The 19,208-nt window shown below is 42.5% G+C and overlaps 1 protein-coding gene across 2 annotated transcripts in view; it reads left to right on the forward strand.

Annotated features, from left to right (window-relative positions):
- The window catches only part of RNF126 (ring finger protein 126), a 133,480-nt gene that overhangs the window by 110,756 nt on the left and 3,516 nt on the right, over positions 1 to 19,208 (forward strand). For both annotated transcript variants that reach the window (XM_053702841.1, XM_053702842.1), the window contains exon 8: positions 17,935 to 18,050. In XM_053702841.1, the coding sequence (XP_053558816.1) occupies positions 17,935 to 18,050 (116 nt within the window). The remainder of the gene's footprint in view (positions 1 to 17,934; positions 18,051 to 19,208) is intronic.

A 19,208-nucleotide genomic window follows, 5' to 3' on the forward strand; every position in this document is an offset into this window, starting at 1 on the left:
CATGAGGCCCACCCTTTTTTGTGGTGGTTATGATTTTTTTGTATAAAGCACAATTATTCCAATTCCTTATTTTTTATGCTTTCGCACTTTTTTCTTATCATTCCACTTCTTGGCTATTCGTTAAACTGATTTGTGGGTGTGGTGAGGGGTGTATTTATAGGCATTTTGAGGTTTGGGAAACTTTGCCCCTCCTGGTAGGAATGTATATCCCATACGTCACTAGCTCATGGACTCTTGCTAATATGAAAGAAATGAATTTATCAGGTAAGTTCTTACATAAATTATGTTTTTCTTTTTGGAAAACATTTCTTTTCTGGAATTTGATATTAGCGATTTTGTGGTCGCTTTAGCACTTACGTGGAAGTTTGATCATTTGTGTTAGACAAACTAACCATAGACATATTGTCCTATCTCTACTAGGGATTCGACTTTTCTGTGGACTTGGACAGTTCCGTGGTGCCCTATATATTAGGCTGGTCCTGGTCAGGCACTAGTTTTTCTGTTCCTGGATGTCTATATCAACCATGTGGTGCCCGTTATAACTGGCTGGCCCGGTTGGGGTTCCGAGTTTGCTCAGTCTGGTGAGGAGTTTTTTTTCTTGATTTTATATGTTAAGGAGGCCTTTTGTTCCTAGACGTTAGGCTGGTCCTCGTATTTCCTTTGGGTGGGGCATCAAATGGGATTGGGCTCAGTCCTTAATGTCCTGTTTCCTGCTAAGGCTTACTCTGGGGGTTCCTGAGGTCCTTTGGCCTTGTACTAGAGTTCTCTTTCCGATGGGATTGCAAGTTCAGATGGCTCTTTGGATATCCCTGGTACCAGGTTAGGTGGCGATTCTCGTCTCCTCTTTTGGTTTTCTTTTTCTTTGATTGTCCGTTGTGAATCCTTGGTGACTATAACTCTTCCTTATGGGGTCAAGGTTGCTGTGTTGCTTTCTCTCCTTTATTGGGGCGGGGTTTCTGGTCATCTGTTTTCTGGAAGCTCTGGTTTTTGGCCCATTGTTTTTCCCTACGGTAGCTTGGCTGCTTCCATATTTTTGGAGCTCTGGAGATTGTCGTCTTTTTCCTGCGGTTGCCCGTGCTATTCATTTAGGTTGCCTACGGCCTCTCCACCCTGAATGTGCCCGATCTTGGGAGATATGCAGGGTCGGGCATGGTTAGTACTTGGAATGCTTGTTCATTCGTAAATTCCTTGAGCTGTAGGAGTTTCCGGGATATTGATCCTGAGAGGGTTTTTGGAGACTATTAATCTTCTCGATCTATATTTCTAAGTTCTGAGCGCTGTTCTCTTGTAAGTTTTCCTTGGTCTTTAGACTTATTGTTCCTCAAGGATTTAGGGGTCAAGCTCCCTGTCTCTGGGATACTTACGTGAACGTTCAGTGTCCAAGGTCCCTTGGATGCGGATGTGATTGCATCACCTATGGTGCAAGGTCTTCTCCGGATGGGGTAACCTGTGGGTTCCTCGGGGGTTATTAGTTTGGTTCCAGGTCAGGACGGCCCAGTTTTCCAGTTCCAGAACATCCTCTTGTCTCTTCGGCGGGGTTTTCTTCTTTTAACAGAGAATTGGAATTCTTCTGGGCCGGCTGTAGTGACCGTATGGTTCCTGTAAATCGGTATTGTCCTTTTGACGTCAGTCTACAGCTTTGCGCTCCATGCCTGTGGGCAGGTGAGCGGTTATGTTTGCGTTTCCCCTCCTTTTGGGGGAAGACTGGGCATACCACAGTATCCACCTGGTGCCCCGGAGGTCCTTCTCTTCCTCTGTTCAGGGGGTCCTCTCTGCCTTGTGTGCAGGATGTTATGTGATGGATGGATTCTGGTGTCATGCCGTTTCTGTAGTCTCAGTATGGTGGTCTCCTTTTTTCGGGAGTGCTACTTCTAGTGGGAAGGGAGCTGTCTGGGTTCTGGAACCTGAGCTTGTCCTAGAGGGGGGGGGTCTGGATCCCCCTCCTTCTCATTCCTGAGGGTCTTGGGGGTTCAGGGAACTTTTCATTCCCTTGTCCTTTCGAACTTTGCCATTCGCTTTTGGTGCTGGGTCCGTTACCTTGTTCACATATCATCGTTAGATCGTTTGGGCCTTCCTTAGGTGGGAGGTTTCGCTGTGTTTCCTTCCCTTAGCAGGTAGCTCTTTCTCTGCTGGTTTTTGGGTGCTATCCTTTCCTCCCTGTCTTCTTGGGAGGGAGTTGCTCTGCACTTTTTTCTAAAGAGCTTTTCCTCTGGGAGTGCTGGTGCAGATTCCTAGCTTTGTTTAGCTAGTGTTGACGGCTCGTGTCTGCTGAGACCTCTCTTGCAGAGGGAAGCCTGTGGCTTTATCTGGAGCATACTTGGATATTATGGCGCTGTTTTTAGCAGTTCCCGGGGGTGTTTTTTTTTCCTCGGTCACTCTATTCTGAGTGCGGGTTTGTACCCTGTGTATGGAAGGGGGTCTATCTTGTTCCTCTAGGTTTCCAGGATTGGGGCGATACTTGGCCCCTTGGACTTCCATGCGGATAGGGGTCTGGGATTTTTCCTCCCTGATCTCTGCTTGGTCGGTAGAGTTCGGTCTCCATGCGGTTTTTGTCCTGTTGCAACCTTGGTTGCGCTCTTGGAGTTATGTTCGGGGTTCTTTATTGCCCTAGTTGTTGTCCAGTGGTTCTTTTGGACTATTGTATCTGAGTTCTTCTTCCCTTTTGGGAGAATGGGGAATGTGGGCTCAGAGCCTGCAGGACTTTGTCTACTTGGAGGCCTTTGTGCTCGGTGGAGTCTAGTGATTCTGGGCAGTCTCTAGCAAGGGCCTTATTGGTCTTAACTGATGGGCAGTTACTTGGTCCTTTCCATTTTTGTTGGGCTTTGGGTGATTTCAGGCTGTGGTGCCCTCAGAAGGGGCCGGCCTCTTGTACCCGCCCATTTTGTACTCCGGGTCCTCTATAGCAGCTGCCTGCTGGCGTTTTTATCTATGGGGCGACTGTATTTTTTATTCTTCGGGCACCTTTTTCACCCTGGTATTTCTCCTACTGTTCCTTGTTCCCTTGGCAGAATGACTGGGGGATAAGGGAAGTGGGGGAAGTATTTAAGTTTTTGGCTGGGGTGTCTTTGCCGCCTCCTGGTGGCCAGGTTCTGGATTTCCCAAAAGTAATGAATGCAGCTGTGGACTCTCCCTGTCAGAAGAAAAGAAAATTATCAGGTAAGCATAATTTAATTTAAGTGTTTCTTTCCTATGGCATGGAGAGTCCAAAACTTCATTCCAATTACTTGTGGGATATTAAACTCCTGGCCAGCAGGAGGAGGCAAAGAGCACCCTAGCAAAGTTGTTAAGTTTAACTTCCCTTACCCATTATCTCCAATCATTCTCTTTGCCTTTGTCAATAGAGAATGTGCGATATCTGTGTCTGAAGATATTAAATAATTTTTAATGAGTACTTTTCCCTGCAAGCAAGGATTGGGGTCTAGCTGTGTCCACATCAATCTCTTTGGTAAGATTAGTGGTGGCTTTTAGCAGTTAGAAGTAAAGCAAAGACTACCTCGCTGCCTTCTAAGCCAGGGTTGGATTCTCTGTTCTTTCTTTTAATACAGGTCCTTGACAGGGAGTGGAGTACCAAGTAGCTGTTATCTGCCCTGCAGCTGGATCCACAGGTAAGTGCTTTTTGCCTTCTAGGTACTGAAGGAGGACAGCACTTTTGAGGTTATCCCTCAAATGGATCAATTTTGGGACGTAGTTATCCATATTGATAAGGTTACATATTATGGGCAGCTTTCCTGACACTTTACAGGCACACTATATGTTGAGAGACAGTAAGAGAGAATAAACTTGGCAGAAGGGTTTTTACCTTTATTTTTGCTTAGCTTAACTTCAAGAGTTAGGGGCTAAGAGGTTTTATTATGTATACTGTTTTTTTGGGGGGGTTTATTTCTCTTGTTAAGTGTGTTCAGTCCACGGGTCATCCATTACTTATGGGATATATTCTCCTTCCCAACAGGAAGTTGCAAGAGGATCACCCAAGCAGAGCTGCTATATAGCTCCTCCCCTCACATGTCATACCCAGTTATTCTCTTGCAACCCTCAACAAAGAAGGAGGTCGCGGGAGGAGTTGGAGTTTTTACTTAATTATTCTAAAATCAAAAGTTTATTTTAAATGGCATTGGAGTGTGCTGTTTTTCTATCTCAGGCAGTATTTGGAAGAAGAAACTGCCTGCGTTTTTCTATGATCTTAGCAGGCGTAACTAAGATCCACTGGCTGTTCTCGACATTCTGAGGAGTGGGGTAACTTCAGAACATGGGAATAGCATGCGGGGTCCCCCGCAAATGAGGTATGTGCAGTACAATATTTTCTGGGAATGGAATTGACTAAGAAAACACTGCTGTTACCCGTATGATGTAAGTACAGCCTTAAATGCAGTAGTAGTGACTGGTATCAGGCTGATGAATGTATGCACAGTAGAGTTATTTTCTAGGGACTAGAATTTGACTGAGAAAATACTGTTAATATTGAAATAATGCTTAAGCCTTATCTGCAGTGGAAGCGACTGGTAGCAGGCTTAGTGATAACTTTGCATGACATTAAAAGATGTTTGTTTTTAAAAAACGTTTACTGGCATGTTATTCATTTTTGTGAGGTACTTTGGTGATAAATCCTTTTGGGCATGAATTTTTTCTTTTTTTCCACATGGCTAACGTATATTTCTGCATAGAAACCGTTATATCAGGTCTCCCACTGTTGTAAATGAGCGGGAGGGGCCTTTTTTAGCGCCTTGTTGCGCAGTTAAAATTCTAGCACAGTCTTCCTGCTTCTTCCTCCTTGATCCAGGACGTCTCTAGAGAGCTCAGGGGTCTTCAAAATTCGTTTTTGAGGGAGGTAATCAGTCACAGCAGACCTGTGACAGTGTGTTAGACTGTGATAAAAACATTTAATATTAATTTGATATCCGTTTTTTTGGGTACTGAGGGGTTAATCATCCTTTTGCTAATGGGTGCAATCCTCTGCTAATTAATACATTTAAAGAATTGTTGACTATAACTGAATTAGTTCTTTGTTATTCAACTGTGTTTTTTTTTTTTTGGTTTTTTTTTAAAGCGCTGCAGCGTTTTTATATTGCTTGTGAACTTATTGAAAGTAATTTCCAAGCTTGCTAGCTTTATTACTAGTCTGTTTAAACATGTCTGATAGAGAGGAATCTGCTTGTTCATTATGTTTAAAAGCCGATGTGGAGCCCAATAGAAATATGTGTACCAATTGTATTGATATTACTTTGAATAAAAGTCAATCTGTACCGATAAAGAAATTATCACCAGACAACAAGGGGGCAGTTATGCCGTCTAACTCTCCTCACGTGTCAGTACCTTCGTCTCCCGCTCGGGAGGTGCGTGAGATTGAGGCGCCAAGTACATCAAGGCCCTTACAAATCACTTTACATGATATGGCTAATGTTATGAAAGAAGTATTATACAATATACCCGAGTTAAGAGGCAAGCACGACAGTTCTGGGTTAAGGACAGAGCGCGCCGATGACACGAGAGCCATGTCTGATACTGCGTCACAATTTGCAGAACATGAGGACGGAGAGCTTCATTCTGTGGGTGACGGTTCTGATTCGGGGAGACCGGATTCAGAAAGTTCAAATTTTAAATTTAAGCTTGAGAACCTCCGCGTGTTGCTAGGGGAGGTGTTAGCGGCTCTGAATGATTGTGACACGGTGGCAATCCCAGAGAAATTATGTAGGCTGGATAAATACTACGCGGTACCGGTGTGTACTGACGTTTTTCCTATACCAAAGAGGCTTACAGAGATTATTAGTAAGGAGTGGGATAGACCCGGTGTGCCTTTTTCCCCTCCTCCGATATTTAGAAAAATGTTCCCTATAGACGCCACCACACGAGACTTATGGCAGACGGTCCCTAAGGTGGAGGGAGCAGTTTCTACTTTAGCCAAGCGTACCACTATCCCGGTGGAGGATAGCTGTGCTTTCTCAGATCCAATGGATAAAAAATTAGAGGGTTATCTTAAGAAAATGTTTGTTCAACAAGGTTTTATATTACAGCCTCTTGCATGCATTGCGCCTGTCACTGCTGCAGCGGCATTCTGGTTTGAGTCTCTGGAAGAGGCGATTCGCACAGCACCATTGGATGAGTCTTTGAGCAAGATTAGAACCCTTAAGCTGGCTAATGAGTTTGTTTCGGATGCCGTAGTGCATTTAACCAAACTTACGGCTAAGAATTCCGGATTCGCCATACAGGCACGCAGAGCGCTATGGCTTAAATCCTGGTCAGCAGATGTAACTTCTAAGTCTAAATTACTAAACATTCCTTTCAAAGGGCAGACCTTATTCGGGCCCGGCTTGAAGGAAATTATTGCTGACATTACTGGAGGTAAGGGCCACACCCTTCCTCAGGACAGGGCCAAATCAAAGGCCAAACAGTCTAATTTTCGTGCCTTTCGTAATTTCAAGGCAGGAGCAGCATCAACTTCCTCCGCTCCAAAACAGGAAGGAACTACTGCTCATTACAGACAGGGTTGGAAAGGCAACCAGTCATGGAACAAGGGCAAGCAGGCCAGAAAGCCTACTTCCGCCCCTAAGACAGCATGAAGACAGGGCCCCCTTTCCGGAGACGGATCTAGTGGGGGGCAGACTCTCTCTCTTCGCCCAGGCTTGGGCAAGAGATGTACAGGATCCCTGGACGTTGGAGATTATATCTCAGGGATACCTTCTGGATTTCAAAACTTCTCCTCCACAAGGGAGGTTTCATCTGTCAAGGTTATCAACAAACCTAGTAAAGAAAGAGGCATTTCTACAATGTGTACAAGACCTCTTAGTGATGGGAGTGATCCTCCCAGTTCCGCGGACGGAACAGGGGCAAGGGTTTTATTCAAATCTGTTTGTGGTTCCCAAGAAAGAGGGAACCTTCAGACCAATCTTAGATTTAAAAATCTTAAACAAATTCCTAAGGGTTCCATCGTTCAAGATGGAAACCATTCGGACCATCCTACCCATGATCCAAGAGGCTCAGTATATGACCACAGTGGATTTAAAGGATGCCTACCTTCACATACCGATTCACAAAGATCAATATCGGTACCTAAGGTTTGCCTTTCTAGACAGGCATTACCAGTTTGTAGCGCTTCCCTTCGGGTTAGCTACGGCCCCGAGAATTTTTACAACGGTTCTGGGCTCTCTTCTGGCGGTACTAAGACCACGAGGCATAGCGGTAGCTCCGTACCTAGACGACATTCTGATACAAGCGTCAAGTTTTCAAAATGCAAAGTCTCATACAGAGATAGTTCTAGCATTTCTGAGGTCGCATGGGTGGAAAGTGAACTTGGAAAAGAGTTCTCTGTTACCACTCACAAGGGTCCCTTTTCTAGGGACTCTTATAGATTCTGTAGAGATGAAGATTTACCTGACGGAGTCCAGGTTATCAAAGATTCTCAATGCTTGCCCTGTCCTTCACTCCATTCCAAGCCCATCAGTAGCTCAGTGCATGGAAGTAATCGGCTTAATGGTCGCGGCAATGGACATAGTGCCATTTGCGCGCCTACATGTCAGACCGCTGCAACTATGCATGCTAAGTCAATGGAACGGGGATTACTCAGATCTGTCCCCTTTGCTAAATCTGGACCAGGACACCAGAGATTCTCTTCTCTGGTGGTTGTCACGGGTTCATCTGTCCAAAGGAATGACTTTTCGCAGACCAGATTGGACGATTGTAACAACAGATGCCAGCCTACTAGGCTGGGGAGCAGTCTGGAACTCCCTGAAGGCTCAGGGATCGTGGACTCAGGAGGAGAAACTCCTCCCAATAAACATTCTAGAATTAAGAGCAATATTCAATGCTCTTCTAGCTTGGCCTCAGTTAGCAACACTGAGGTTCATCAGATTTCAGTCGGACAACATCACGACTGTGGCTTACATCAATCATCAAGGGGGAACCAGGAGTTCCCTAGCGATGTTGGAAGTCTCGAAGATAATTCGCTGGGCAGAGTCTCACTCTTGCCACCTGTCAGCGATCTACATCCCAGGCGTGGAGAACTGGGAGGCGGATTTTCTAAGTCGCCAGACTTTTCATCCGGGGGAGTGGGAACTTCACCCGGAGGTATTTGCTCAACTGATTCATTGTTGGGGCAAACCGGATCTGGATCTCATGGCATCTCGCCAGAACGCCAAGCTTCCTTGTTACGGATCCAGGTCCAGGGACCCGGGAGCGGTGCTGGTAGATGCGCTAGCAGCCCCTTGGGTTTTCAACATAGCTTATGTGTTTCCACCTTTTCCGTTGCTACCTCGACTGATTGCCAGGATCAAACAGGAGAGAGCATCGGTGATTCTGATAGCGCCTGCATGGCCACGCAGGACCTGGTATGCAGACCTAGTGGACATGTCGTCCTGTCCACCATGGTCTCTACCCCTGAGGCAGGACCTTCTAATTCAGGGTCCTTTCAGCCATCCAAACCTAATTTCTCTGAGGCTGACTGCTTGGAAATTGAACGCTTGATTCTATCAAAGCGTGGGTTTTCGGATTCGGTTATTGATACATTAATACAGGCTCGGAAACCTGTTACCAGAAAAATTTACCACAAGATATGGCGTAAATATTTATATTGGTGTGAATCCAAGAGTTACTCATGGAGTAAGGTTAGGATTCCTAGGATATTGTCTTTTCTACAAGAGGGTTTAGAAAAGGGCTTATCCGCTAGTTCACTAAAGGGACAGATTTCTGCTCTGTCTATTCTTTTACACAAGCATCTGGCAGAGAATCCAGACGTCCAGGCTTTGGCTAGGATTAAGCCTGTGTTTAAAGCTGTTGCTCCTCCGTGGAGCTTAAACTTGGTTCTTAAAGTTCTTCAGGGTGTTCCGTTTGAACCCCTTCATTCCATTGATATTAAGCTTTTATCTTGGAAAGTTCTGTTTTTGATGGCTATTTCCTCGGCTCGAAGAGTCTCTGAGTTATCTGCCTTACATTGTGATTCTCCTTATCTGATCTTTCATTCAGACAAGGTAGTCCTGCGTACTAAACCTGGGTTTTTACCTAAGGTTGTTTCTAACAAGAATATCAATCAAGAGATTGTTGTTCCATCCTTATGTCCTAATCCTTCTTCAAAGAAGGAACGTCTTTTGCATAATCTAGACGTGGTCCGTGCCCTGAAGTTCTGCTTACAGGCAACTAAAGATTTTCGACAAACTTCTTCTCTGTTTGTCGTTTACTCTGGACAGAGGAGAGGTCAAAAGGCTTCGGCTACCTCTCTCTCTTTTTGGCTTTGTAGCATAATACGCTTAGCCTATGAGACTGCTGGACAGCAGCCTCCTGAAAGAATTACAGCTCATTCCACTAGAGCTGTGGCTTCCACCTGGGCCTTTAAGAATGAGGCCTCTGTTGAACAGATTTGCAAGGCTGCAACTTGGTCTTCACTTCATACTTTTTACAAATTTGACAAATTTGACACTTTTGCTTCTTCAGAGGCTGTTTTTGGGAGAAAGGTTCTACAGGCAGTGGTTCATTCTGTTTAATGTTCCTGCCTTGTCCCTCCCATCATCCGTGTACTTTAGCTTTGGTATTGGTATCCCATAAGTAATGGATGACCCGTGGACTGAACACACTTAACAAGAGAAAACATAATTTATGCTTACCTGATAAATTTATTTCTCTTGTAGTGTGTTCAGTCCACGGCCCGCCCTGTCTATTTGAGGCAGGTTCTAAATTTTAAATTATAACTCCAGTCACCACTGCACCCTATAGTTTCTCCTTTCTCGTCTTGTTTCGGTCGAATGACTGGATATGACATGTGAGGGGAGGAGCTATATAGCAGCTCTGCTTGGGTGATCCTCTTGCAACTTCCTGTTGGGAAGGAGAATATATCCCATAAGTAATGGATGACCCGTGGACTGAACACACTACAAGAGAAATAAATTTATCAGGTAAGCATAAAATATGTTTTTTCGGTACCATTTGAAAATTTCACGGGCTTGCTGTGTGGAGCAGTTTCTTTTTCGGCCGCTCACTTGACCTCCGCACTTCCCCTGTATCGGAGCCTAACAGTCTGTCCAGAGTCTGTCTCGCTTCCTCTTACTAGTGAGGTATTATTCCTGTCACGGTAGAAGCATCAGGCAACAGAGCGATTGTCTGAGGTTGTTTTTTTAGGGTGACAGTTTCTTTTGCCCTCAGTTTATTTAGTCTTGTTTACGTAATAAGTCTAATAAATTGGTGCATTATCATTATTGTGTACAATTTATTTAAATTCCAACTGTCATATTTAATGGGATCTGATTTTGTAGCTATGGATTCAGAACAGGATCTATCAATGTCTATGGATAAATGCTTGCTATGTTTGGAGGCCCAATTTGTTCTGCCTATGCAATTTTGTTCCTTATGCTTAGCTAAAACTTTAAAATTTAAAGACAAGTTACTTCCTTCTGAGCCAAGTGTCTTTCAGAATAATGCTGTGCGTGACATTCTCAGTTTTCTTCACAAACGTGGGGGATTTTGCTGCACAGATAACCTCTGCTGTATCTGCAGCTTTATCTGCTTTTCCTACTTTGGGTAAGCGTAAGAGGAAATCTAAACATGTCTGCTAGTAAGGTTTCTGACGCTAAAACCACGCTGGTCAACCTTTCCCAAATGTCTGATGAGGATACTTCAGTAGCTTCTGAAGGTGAGATCTCAGACTCTGACACAATGGGGGGAATTTTTTCTGAATCTGAGGAAGTTAATTTCAGATTTAGACTTGAACATCTCTGGTTACTTCTGAAGGAGGTTCTGGCTACTTTGGATCACTCTGAACCTTCGGTTGCTGTCAACCCTAAAAAGTCTACTAAACCTTATATTTGATCCTCCCTCTTCTGTGAATGTTTTTCCGTTTCCAGACAAGATGTTTGAAATTATAGCTCAAAAATGGGATATGCCAGGGGTTCCCTTTTCCCCTTCCCCTGTTTTTCCTGTTGCTGACTCCATTCAAAACTTGTGGTGCACTGTGCCTAAATTAGAAGGAGCGATCTCTACTCTAGCTAAAAGAACCACCATTCCTGTAGAGGATAGTTGTTCCTTTAAGGATCCCATAGATAAGAAGCTAGAGGCTTACTTAAAAAAGATGTATATCCATCAAGGTTTACAATTCCAACCTGTGGCAATTATTGCAACGGTTGCGGAGCAGTATCTTATTGGTGTGATGCTCTGTCTTATCTGATATCAGAAGAGATTATGATAGAGGAGGTCCAGGACAGGATCAAAGCTCTTTAACTGGCCAATACCTTTATCTGCAATGCCAATATGCAGGTAATTAGACTGGGAGCTAAGATGTCTAGCTTCACTGTTCTAGCTCACAGAGCTCTGTGGTTAAAATCTTGGTCGGCTGACTAACTTCAAAGGCCAAGCTTTTGGCTTTACCTTATAAAGGTAAGACTCTATTTGGGTCTGGCGAAAATCATTTCTGAAATTACGGGTGGAAAGGGTTCTTTCCTACCTCAGGACAAGAAAAATAGACCTAAAGGGCATCAGAATTCTAATTTTCGCTCCTTTCGCAACTTTAAAGGACAGAAGTCTTCCCCTTCTTCCAAGCCAGAGCAATCCAGGAACTCTTGGAAGTCCAGTCAGCCTAGGAATAAGGGGAAGCAAAACAAGAAACCTTTAACTGATTCGAAATCAGCATGAAGGGTCTGCCCCCGATCCAAATTTGGATCAAGTGGGGGGGGGGCAGCTTTCTCTTTTTCAGCAAGCTTGGATATGAGATGTCCCAGATCCGTGGGTTGTGGACATGGTATCCCAGGGTTACAAAATAGGATTCAAGTCTTGCTCTCCAAGGGGCAGATTTCTCCTGTCGAGACTATACTCAAACGAGGTAAGTGGGAGACCTTCTTAAACTGCGTAGAGGACCTATCCTCCCTGGAAGTAATTGTCCCAGTTCCTGTGAGAGAACAGGTACTAGGATTCTACTCAAATCTTTTTGTGGTTCCCAAAAAGGAGGGAACTTTCCGTCCTATCCTAGACCGAAGGTGCCTCCACCAATTCCTAAGGGTTCCGTCCTTCAAGATGGAATCTATTCATTCCATCCTTCACTTGGTTCAGGAAGGTCAATTCATGACGACCATAGACCTGAAGTATCTTCATGTTCCTATTCACAGAGATCATCACCAGTTTCTGAGATTTGCCTTTCTGGACAAGCATTTCCAGTTCATTGCACTTCCGTTTGGTCTTGACACGGCTCCCAGAATATTCACAAAGGTTCTGGGGGCTCTTTTGGCAGTGGTCAGATCCCAAGGAATTTCTATGGCACCTTACCTAGACAACATCTTGGTTCAGGCGTCATCTTTTCATCTAGCAAAATCTCATACAGAGATGTGGTCTCTTACGTTCCCATGGATGGAAAGTGTATCTGGAAGAGTTCCCTTGTTCCAGCTACAAGAGTATATTTCTTAGGTGGATTTCACAGGAATATCTGTCTTGGGGCATTTGCTTCCTGAGACCTTCCTGGGTGATTGTGACTACGGACGCCAGCCTGTTAGGCTGAGGAGTTGTTTAGGGTTCTCTAAAAGCTCAGGGCCTGTGGTCTCGGGAAGAGTCTTCTCTTCACATAAACATCTTAGAGTTGAGAGCGATCTTCAATGCCTTGACAGCTTGGCCTCAATTATCTTTAGTCCGGTTTATCAGATTCCAGTCGGACAATATCACCTCAGTGGCTTACATCAACCACCAGGGAGAAACTCTGAGTTCCTTGGCCATGAAGGAGGTGACTCGCATTCTGCAGTGGGTGGAAGCTCACGATTGTCTCCTATTCACCATCCACATTCCAGGAGTGGACAATTGGGAGGCGGATTTTCTGAGCAGACAGACTTTTCATCCAGGGGAGTAGGCTCTTCATCCGGAAGTGTTCTCAAGGATAACCCTCAGGTGGGAGGTTCCGGAGTTAATTCTAATGCCGTCTCGTCAGAACTCCAAGCTTCCAAGGTACGGATCAAGATCAAGAGATCCTCAGGCCGCTCTGATGCTCTGGCGGTTCCTTGTAATTTCGGTCTAGCATACCTGTTTCCTCCGTTTGCTCTCCTTCCAAGAGTCATTGCTCGTATCAAACAGGAGAGAGCATCTTTGATTCTAATAGCTCCTGTCTGGTCTTGCAGGATCTGTTTGTGGATCTGGTGAAGATGTCATCTCTTCCGCCTTGGAGGTTATCTCTGAGGAAGGACCTTCTACTTCAAGTTCCATTCCTCCATCCAAATCTAGATTCTCTGAAGCTGACTGCTTGGAAATTGATCCCCTAGTCCTGTCTAGATGTGGGTTTTCTGAGGTGGTCATTGATACTATGCATTAGGCTCTTAAACCTGTTACTCACGGGATTTACCATAAGGTATGGCGTAAATACCTTTTTTTGTTGTTAATCTAAGAGTTTCTCCTGGAGCCGGGTGAGGATCCCCAAATTTTATCTTTTATTCAGCATGGCCTGGAGAAAGGTTTGTCAGTCAGTACTCTGAAGGGTCAGATTTCATCACAGTCTATTCTTTTGCACAAACGTCTGACAGGTTTACCAGATGTTCAAGCTTTTGTTCAGGCCCTGGTCAGAATCAGGCCTGTGTTTAAACCTGTTGCTCCTCCTTGGAGCCTTAAAAAGTTTTGCAGCAGACTCCGTTTGAGCCAAAGCATGTTGTTGATATAAAGTTGTTATCCTGGAAGGTCTTGTTTCTCCTTGCTATTTCTTCCGCTCGCAGAGTTTCTGAGTTTTCAACTCTGCAGTGTGATTCCCCGTACCTTATTTTTCATGCAGATAAGGCAGTCCTTCGTACTAAATTGGGGTTTCTCCCTAAGGTGGTGTTGGATCGAAACATTAGTCAGGAAATTGTTTTTCCTTTTTGTCCTAATGCTTTTTCTCATAAGGAGCTTTTTTTTTTTTTGCATAACTTGGATGTTGTGCCTGCTCTAAATTTTTTACATACAAGCTACTAAAGATTTTCAGCAATCTTCTGCCCTGTTTGTGGTTTTCTCTGGAAGCGTAAGGGTTAGAAGGCCACTTCTACTTCCCTTTCCCTCTGGTTAAGAAGTATAATTCGTTTTGCTTATGCGACTGCTGGACAGCAGCCTCCAGAGAGAATTACGGCTCATTCCACTACGGCTGTCTTCTCATCTTGGGCTTTCAAAAAATGAATCTTCTGTGGAACAGATTTGCAAGGCAGCAACATGGTCTTCTTTGCATACTTTTCCAAATTCTACAAATTTGATACTTTTGCCGCTGCTGAGGCCTCTTTTGGGAGAAAGGTTCTTCATGCGGCGGTGCCTTCGGTTTAGGTCCTCCTGCCTTGTTCTCCCTCCCTGTTCATTCTGTGTCCTCTAGCTTGGGTATTGGTTCCCACTAGTAATTGGATTGAAGTCGTGGACTCTCCATGCCATAGGAAAGAAAACAAAATTTATGCTTACCTGATAAATTTCTTTCTTTCTGGGCATGGAGAGTCTACGACCCGCTCTCTTTTTTAATTATAATTCAGCGTTTTTTTGAGCAAACCTTAGGCACCTCTGTACCTTTTTGTGTTTCTTCATTTTCCTTCGGCTTAATGATTGGGGATTATGGGTAAGGTAAGTTACACTTAACAGCTTTGCTCCTGCTGGCCAGGAGTTGAATATCCCAGTAGTAATTGGAATGAAGTCATGGACTCTCCATGCCCGGAAAGAAAGAAATTTATCAGGTAAGCATACATTTTGTTTTTCCAGGAGATTTGATGTTAGTGGAAGCAGTGATATGGGGCAGTAGTTTTCAGGAGAATTAGGGTCAAGAGAGGGTTTTTTTATGAGAGTGACCTTTGCATGTTTGAATGAAGATAGAAATGAACCGGTAGAGAGAGGTTGAAGACAGGGAGAGTATTAGATGGGAAGGGATAGGGTTGAGGGGGCAGGTAGTGAGGCGTGAGGAATATAGTAAAGAACAAACTTCATTCTCAGTGGCTGGATGGAAGTAGTCTGCCAAGTCTTAAGCACTAAAGACAGACGGAGGGGGTGGAGAAGTTGTTTAGGGTGTGAGGAAAGCGTACATTTGAGAGAAGATAAGTAGGTTTGCTTGGCTAAGTGAAGGGCAGATGTGTATGAACAAAGAATAAACTTATAGTGGATGAAATCCGGTTCAGAGGGAGTTTTCCTCCAGACACGTTCAACAGTACGGAAGCATTTTTGCAAATAGCGTGTTTTCTGAAAGTGCCAGGGCTGTAACTGACGGCATGAGGTTTTCCGCATTTGTGGAAGAGCAAGTGTGTCTGGGGCAGAGGAGAGAGTTTTGTTATGCAAAACGTTAGATTTAACAAGCAGATCCCAGTCTTTGTAATAACAGGAATGTACTGATCTGATAATAGTGGGAGATTCTTCATTACTCACAGAGCCAACTTCTATGTCACCAAGAGGCAGTCCTTAATGATCTGACCTTTGGTGTATGTTTTTCTGCAGGCTTAGCCAATGACTCACTATAAACTGTTTTTCACAAACTGTCTTTTTCAACTACCTGGATCCCGCACTGCAGCTCACACTTCTCAAAATAGGTCCTGACATCATACTATCCTAGAATTTTTAGATCACTGTTTTATGAAACATCCCAAGTCCAAGTCTGTTTTTATTTCCTGTAACTGAAGTAAGATAAGTTCAAAAAAACCTTACAGACTTTTATTTACAGTGGCCCATATGTGGCCTAGGTATTTAGTGTCTCCATTGGTCCTAAAGGGACACTCAATCAAAATAAAACTTTCATTATTCAGATAGAGCATGCTATTTTAAACAACTTTCCAATTTATTTCAATTAACAAAATGTGCACAGTCTTTTTATATTTAAACTTTTTGAGTCACCAGCTCCTACTGAGCATGTGCAAATATAAGTGTGTATGCATTTGTGATTGGCTGATGGCTGTCACATTGTACAGGGGGAGTGGAAAAAGACAACTTTTAAAATTGTCAGAAAAAAAATCTACTACTCATTTGAAGTTCAGACTAAGTGCAACTGCATTGTCTTGTTACCTTGCATTTGTTGATTATGCAAATCTACTGTGTTGACTGGTCCTTTAAATGTGTCTGTGGTCTGCAGTTCGCGTGCATGAGCTGTGTACTGCGGACAGGTCGACCATCACCACTATACTTTTATAGTGCAAGTATCTTCTTTTTTATTGTTGATTTTATACTGTCAATTGTTTTATATGTATCTCATTTTGATTTACATGTATCTCATTTTGATTTACGTGGTTTTACATTGGTATTGTGCACCACTTTTTTTTTTTTTTTTTTTAAATCTTTATTAATACTGTTTCTCTTGACAATACAGCAATAGATACAGAGAACCAAGATCAAATGGTCCAAACAATAATACAATTCTAACAAAACAAATGAGCATGTATGAAAACTTAAATAATTCTTATGGACCTTTCACATTGGTCTAATATCCTTGAGATTTGTACACTAATTAATATTCTGAATTGGACTGATATATTCTAAACAAGCATTATCTGTCACAAAACATAACAGTACGTAATCACAATAAAATATTCATTCAATTCATGTAATTGTACTGCATTACATCGAAGGGAAAACTAATAAAACCAACAATAATTCAGAAAAGGAAAAAAAAAATTAAAAAAAATTCAAATTTATTTCATCCAGCTAATTGGCCAATATATAGATATTTAATTGAAAAAAGATGGATTGCCTAAATGGGTAGACCAATTGTTTTTGTGACCCTACTGGCATTATTTGGATAACCCTGCTGCATTTGGCAAAGAAAGATTCTATCTGTTTTTCGTTACAAACCGGTACATTATATTCTATTTTCTGTGTGTCTATTCGTTTAGAAAACTCAGCAATACTCGGAGCTGAACTGGCTTTCCATTTTTCTAATATCAAAATGTGTACAATCATAATTACAGTGTTAATTAGGGGAATGTTCCTAAACTTTTTATCAGGTCTGACAAGGATAACAATCTGTTGACTTTTTAAGAACTGCAGATCCAAAACTCTATTAAGCCAGAAATTAATCTTTGGCCAAAACTGTCTTATTTTTGGACACCACCAAAAACAGTGCAGCAGATCAGCCTTGTCAGAGCTACATCTAGAGCACAAGTTCCCCTCTGAATACCAGCCTGACATATTTTTTGGCATAATGTAAATCATATTAATTAATGCACCACTCTTATACTGCAATCATTTTTAGTAACAAAAAAAAAAAAAGCTGATTAAATTTATATTTGAGTAGATCGTGTTTTTTGTTTTTTTAAAGCGCTGTCCCATCTTTCATTCTTATACTGAAAGAACTAGTATATTTAGTGTCCCCATGGTTTAACTCTGGACCTCCTTTTAAACCACAATAGAAAGCTTTACTTCTTGAATATCACCTTTCAAATTGAAAGAGCTTAAAGGAACTTACATCCCTGGTGATTTACAAATTAGGTTAATTTAAAGTGCACCTGGAAGTGGCCATCCAGAGCCAATCATGTTAAATTAATTTGCAGCACATTTAAGATTATTTGGGTTAATTGGTGGGCTATTGCCCTATCCAGTGCCTGGTTCCTACAGACAATCATGGAAATATAGTGGTTGATGGAGCATCGGGACTTGACCACCCTACCAACTAATGCAATCACTACTTCCAAGTTGCAGAGAGCGTTGAGACAAGTATTGAAAAATTAGCTCAATAGAAATATCAGCAATGTACAGGGTACGTTGCTGGTCGTTAAGGGGTTATATTACTCTATTGGAATCATCTAAAGTTTAATTTTGACTTTAGTGTCTTATTAATTATCAAGAAGTTTTTCAACATGCTTATGAAACGTGGCTTTAAATATTTAAGTATATATTCGGTAACCACTTATGGATAGGAATGAAAGAAAATGTAATTATGGTTTAATTCCATTTCCTTCTCACTATAATAGTCTCTCCTTTTTCCTTCTGTCCAATAACTTCATTTTTTCTTAAGCTATCTGTAATATCATATACATTACTTGATCTTTCATTGCTTTTTATTTATTTTAATAGCTACCGGGTTGGAGTGCCCTGTATGTAAAGAAGACTACACATCTGGTGAAAATGTGCGACAACTTCCATGCAATCACTTATTTCACAACGACTGCATTATCCCTTGGTTAGAACAGGTCAGTTTTTATTGCACCTTTAGGTGAAATATATGTACTACAGAAAAAGTTGTCACATGAAAAACTGTTAAAGGGACAGTATACGCTCATTTTCATATAACTGCATATAATAGACACTACTATAAAGAATAAGATGCACAGATACAGATATAAAAATCCAGTATAAAATGGTTTAAAAACTTACTTAGAAGCTTTCAGTTTAGCTCTGTTGAAAAGCCCACTGCAAGTGGGAAATAAGACCCTCCCCCCCTCCCCCTTCTTTTCCATATGAAAAGACCCTTTACACAAACAGGAGCAAGCTGGAGAAGGTAGTTGACGGTATTCAAATAAATCTTTGGGGCTTGGTTAAGAGTCTGAAAATCAGAGCAATGTTATTTAAAAATAAGCAAAATTATACATTTTTTAAAAAAAACAAAAAACTTTATGGGCTTTATAAATAGATCATCTACAAAACATTTATGCAAAGAAAAAATGTGTATAATGTCCCTTTAAGTTTTTTTACATAACACTATTTTCTCCAACATAGGTGTGTCCGGTCCACGGCGTCATCCTTACTTGTGGGATATTCTCTTCCCCAACAGGAAATGGCAAAGAGCCCAGCAAAGCTGGTCACATGATCCCTCCTAGGCTCCGCCTACCCCAGTCATTCTCTTTGCCGTTGTACAGGCAACATCTCCACGGAGATGGCTTAGAGTTTTTTAGTGTTTAACACATATTTAGCCTTGAGGAATCATTTTATCTGGGTATTTTGATATAATAATATCGGCAGGCACTGTTTTAGACACCTTATTCTTTAGGGGCTTTCCCAAAGCATAGGCAGAGCCTCATTTTCGCGCCGGTGTTGCGCACTTGTTTTTGAGAGGCATGGCATGCAGTCGCATGTGAGAGGAGCTCTGATACTTAGAAAAGACTTTCTGAAGGCGTCATTTGGTATCGTATTCCCCTTGGGGCTTGGTTGGGTCTCAGCAAAGCAGATACCAGGGACTGTAAAGGGGTTAAAGTTCAAAACGGCTCCGGTTCCGTTATTTTAAGGGTTAAAGCTTCCAAATTTGGTGTGCAATACTTTTAAGGCTTTAAGACACTGTGGTGAAAATTTGGTGAATTTTGAACAATTCCTTCATGTTTTTTCGCATTTGCAGTAATAAAGTGTGTTCAGTT

Source organism: Bombina bombina, chromosome 2, assembly GCF_027579735.1.
Source record: "Bombina bombina isolate aBomBom1 chromosome 2, aBomBom1.pri, whole genome shotgun sequence".
NCBI lineage: Eukaryota > Metazoa > Chordata > Amphibia > Anura > Bombinatoridae > Bombina > Bombina bombina.